The 4,578-nt window shown below is 44.9% G+C and overlaps 1 protein-coding gene across 1 annotated transcript; it reads right to left on the reverse strand.

Moving 5' to 3' along the window:
- Positions 1–1,090: 1,090 nt before the first annotated feature.
- AK88_00809 (uncharacterized protein) lies at positions 1,091–2,620 on the reverse strand (the record flags this gene model as incomplete). Its single annotated transcript, XM_012478453.1, has 1 exon — positions 1,091–2,620. One exon carries the CDS (start codon positions 2,618–2,620, stop codon positions 1,091–1,093), a length of 1,530 nt encoding a protein of 509 aa, XP_012333876.1.
- Positions 2,621–4,578: the final 1,958 nt, after the last annotated feature.

The following is a 4,578-nucleotide window of genomic DNA, read 5'->3' on the forward strand; positions in this document are numbered from 1 at the left end:
TTTTTTTTTTTTTTTTTTTTTTTTTTTCTTCACTTCTTTGAGCGATATCATTTTTGGGGTGTGGGGGGGAAAGAAAGACGACATGGAGACCCCTGTGCACAAACAACCTTCGCAAGCATTTACCTGTTTGTTGTCCCCCCAGTAGCCATTTTTCGCCTATGTGCGGTATTAAATTAGGGCACATCACACAATGCTGCAGCGAGGGAGTGGATATTGTTCTACCTTTTTAAAAGTGGCGTCGTTTCGGTGACGCTGAATTGAACGGTCCGCCAGGGAGAGGCCATAGGCACTCAAATGAATACGTAACAAGGTACCTCATGCACATGTAGGTATATGTATATATTTATATATGCATTTTTTTTTCTTTGTCCTCACCCCATTCGGAATACCGGGGGCAAACAAAAAATGACACATAGAGTTTTTTGTCAAATGAGGAGACCATTTAACCGTGCTGGCTACAACACGGGCAGGTGACAATCCATGTTACAGTATCACATGGGGCAGTGTGATGTCTGCACCAGTGGTCACCACCCGGCCCACCTGCTCTTAGAAGTGATGCAGTTCGCTTGAACACTGTGTAAAAAATTTTGTAGAAACGTTTTTCGAATCGGTTGATAAACCATTTAAAAGATATGGACACACGCAAGGGTGGGTGTCTGTCATGAGAGAGTTTTTGTTTTTTTTTTTTTAAGCGAGCACGAAAGGGCCCAGATATAAAAACGTACGCACATGTACACATGTGTGTGTGTTCAAACAAAAAAAGGTCCACAGGGAAGGATATCATGTGGGGGTAGAAAGAGAGAGGGAGAATGGTCGGCGGGGGGGCCTGCACCGCACAAATGTAAGGGTGCAAAAAATGCAATAAAAAAAAAGAAAATGCACATGCGGATCGGGATGAAGAAGAAGGTGAAGCCCAAATGTAGCAACACGCATGGTATAATAATGAACGGGTAGAAATTTTATAAAATGCAAAAAAAAAATAAATAAATTAAAAAAAAAAAAAAAAAAATGGGATCAAATGGTGGAAAGTTGTTTTGGGTTCATCTCTCGCCTTTCTGTATCTTCAGCGCCACCACCGCAATATGCCACACTAAAACCTGCGTGTAATTTTGTCCTTGCAGTCGCAAACCAAGTTCACGAGGTCACTAAAGACGGTGTTAACATTATTCTTCATATTGTAGTAGCTGAATATATCAGTGTTAGCCAAGCTGTACTCTCCAAGCATTTTACACATGCCTTTTCGTTTGTCTCCACTCAAACGCATCCCATACGAATCTGAATCTTCTACCAGATACTTTTCAATGTAGTATGTTTCTACTTGTGCGTTGAAGCGAATTCTTTTATTTGCTTTACTTTTTATTTGTGTGTTTTTATTTGAAAGTGGGTAGGAGGAGCTATTCTTTAATATGGGTTTGGGGAATGTCCTCTCCAGCCTTATACAAGTGGCACAATAATCGCCAGTGATGCCACTCGGTTTATCCTCCTGTGGGTAGCTCAATTCACTTCTACAGTGAGCACATTTGCGAGTCTTTTTTTGAAGACCCATTGTTGAATTGTCACCTGTTAAGGTGAGATTATTCTTGGGGCTGAAAAGGGCATCTGTCAGGAGGGTATACAATCGGAGGTAGTTTTGTTTTGTTAGGTAATTGCGCAGGTCGGCCTCTTCCTCTGCCTGCTCTAAATTATTGAGGCTGCTTTTCCTGCCATCACTAACTGGGTTGCCTGCTTCACTGCTATCTTCGCTCCTCACACTGATTGACTCTCCCTCGGAAGCAGTGGATCCGCCGCTAGGAGTGCAGTCCTCACTTGCACACTCATCACGTCGTTCGAAGGTATTCATGTCAAATTTGATTCTATCCCCAGACGTGGTGGTGTTGTCTTCATCCCCACTGGGTGAATCCCTTCTTCCGTTTCTCTTCCGTCCATCAGCAGATTTTCTCCTTTTGCTTCTAATAATTCGAATAAACTTGAACAAGCTGCGGAGGCCTCTACTGGCTCGCCTACTTCCTCGTGCACCTTTGCTTCCACCTCCCTCACTGTTACTAACTCCTCCCTCACTGCTAACCCCTCCTTCACTGCTCACCGAGACGTCACAACTGCTAACGGAAATGTCCCCACTGCTGACGGAAGCATCACCGCTACTAACAACGCAGTCACTTCCAACCCCCCCATCACTACTAAGCGCAACGTCGCTGCCAGCCCCACCATCACTGCTGGCCGAACCATCACCACTAGTAACAGAAGCGTCACCGCATGCGCGTTCACCGCCAGTACCCACAACAGAGGAACTACCCCCCCAATGAGCACGCGCACCATTCCTCTGAATATACCTCAACCTGCCATTTCGTTTAGAAGTCCTCAAGTGGGCGCCGCCATTTTTTAAAAAAAAATTATTCACAATTTTCCGCACCTGCTCAATGATAATCAATCGAGTCAGCACAAGCAATCTGCTAAAGAATCCCACAATGGTTAGGATGATTAAGAAGAAATAATAAATCTTAATATACCTGTACAGCTTTCTAGGCATATCCATGAAGCTAAAGGTAAAATTCTTCAGGTAGAACAGCACGATCAGGTAAAACAAGAGCGTGATGTGCGTCTGCAGCGCCTTTTCTTCCATTGTGTTTGTTAGCAGCGGGTACGGTTCAAAATGGGGCGAATGGTGCGTAAGGGGCGTAAGGGGCGTATGGTGCGTAAGGGGCGTAAGGGGCCTATGGTGCGTATCGGTGGTAGTTGCTGCAATGCGTGCTGCTAGCTTGGTAGGAACAGACGTGTTTATAAAAAAAACACTTCTTCCCGACTCGTCTTGTCCGCTTCTACAACTGTCCCTGTCTCTTCCCGTTATATCAATTCTCTCCGCAACACATATGCGTTACACATGTGCGCACAAAGGGACCCTTCTACGCACAGGGGAACAACAAAATGCTGTGCTTGGGTGCTTCATACGCTGAACAGGTACTCTCCGCCACGTCCCATGCAGTGTCATTTTTTTTTTTTTTTGTTTGCGCTAAATGGAACTTGAATCGGTCATGTTTTCTCTCCACGCGGAGGGGGTCTTTGGGGGGACAGCAAACGAGGCCTACTTACAAATGAGCTGTTTCTTCAGTTTCTTCGTAGGGTTGAATGTAACACAGCACACTTTATTATCACGATGGAGCGTGTACACCTTTAGTGATATTAACCCCGGTTGGTTAATTTTTTTTTTTGCATCAGATCCTTGTTAGAGTTTACTGGGGTTGCCTTCTTTCACTACTTATGCTGCATACGACAATCTCGTAGGACATGATACGTCTGGCGTTCCTTTAATGAACTCTTCCCCAGCCTCTCATGTGTGACCACTATGCAGATGTGCCTTTGCAAGAATATTTTTTTCCCACGCATGTACCTGTGCACACATAGCATGACTTCTCTTGTATCAATTCGCTTCCACGGTCATTTTGTGGGTAACGATTTTTCTGCCCCACGGCTCCCTTCACACGTGTCTCCACACAATTCAGGCGCGTGAAAAGTTTTCTTCAACGTTAGGTTCTCTGCGATATGCACAACAACAAAAGGGGTCCGGTTCAGCTTCCTTTTTTCCTGTCCTCACAATATGCCTTTGATCACGTGGCAGGGGTTCCTCTGTGCTATGGCTCTGTCGTGCTGTATTTTTCCTGCGTCACTTCTTGTACCTCGCAATGTGGCAACTTGGGCGCGCCGCCACTACTCCCCACTGGTCCAGTCCGGCAAGAGACCTTACGTTATTTTATATATATCCTCGCGCTGGGCCAATCTCGCAGGGGCAGTTATTATATATATAAATATGCTAGGGGGCCGCCACTTTTACCCCGTAGCAAACTTGTATAAAAAAAAAAAAAAAAAAAATTAAATACCTCTAACAGACGGCGACTATAAATATATTTCCGTTTCGAGGTTTGGTATTTCTTAAACATGCTTCTTAACAAAAAGGGGGAATATATATACAGAGCAACACTGCGCCACTTACCGTCTGGTCTAAGCAACACTGGTGTTGATATGAAAATCAATGTAGGGCGAAGAGGCGCTATTATATATGCTGCTCTACGCAAGTGTACATGCCCCTGTGTAAGTCACATGAGTTAAAAAAAAGGGGGACACGTTAACAGCAGCTTCTGCGAAAGGGGGACAGTCCCGCATTCCGCCTGGCTGGACGAAAAAACAGCAACGCTGGGCGGCGCTTGTCATGACTGCGCGTGGCATAACTGCGCGCGGCAACGGTCAGCTGTTGCAAAAGGGTTGCTCCAACATGGTTACTTCAAAACGGTTACTTCAAAAATGCTTCTGAAGTAATATGCTACTGCTCCCAAAGTCGTTCTTCCGACATAACGCGAAATGGCGAAATGGCGAAATGGCGAAATGGCGAAGTGGCAAATGGCAAACAGTAACATTTATGCAAACGGCAATAGCGCGCGTGGGAAGATGCCCCAATCGCGCGAGTGGACAGTCGATCAATCTTTGACGTACGCTCTGCTCGCAAAAGTTTGCAAACGATCACCAAAGATGTTTTTTTACAGAAAAAAAAAATTTCGTACAAATGTCCCAAAAAAAAAAAAAAAAAAA

The sequence above is a fragment of the Plasmodium fragile genome (assembly GCF_000956335.1).
Source record: "Plasmodium fragile strain nilgiri unplaced genomic scaffold supercont1.6, whole genome shotgun sequence".
Lineage (NCBI taxonomy): Eukaryota > Apicomplexa > Aconoidasida > Haemosporida > Plasmodiidae > Plasmodium > Plasmodium fragile.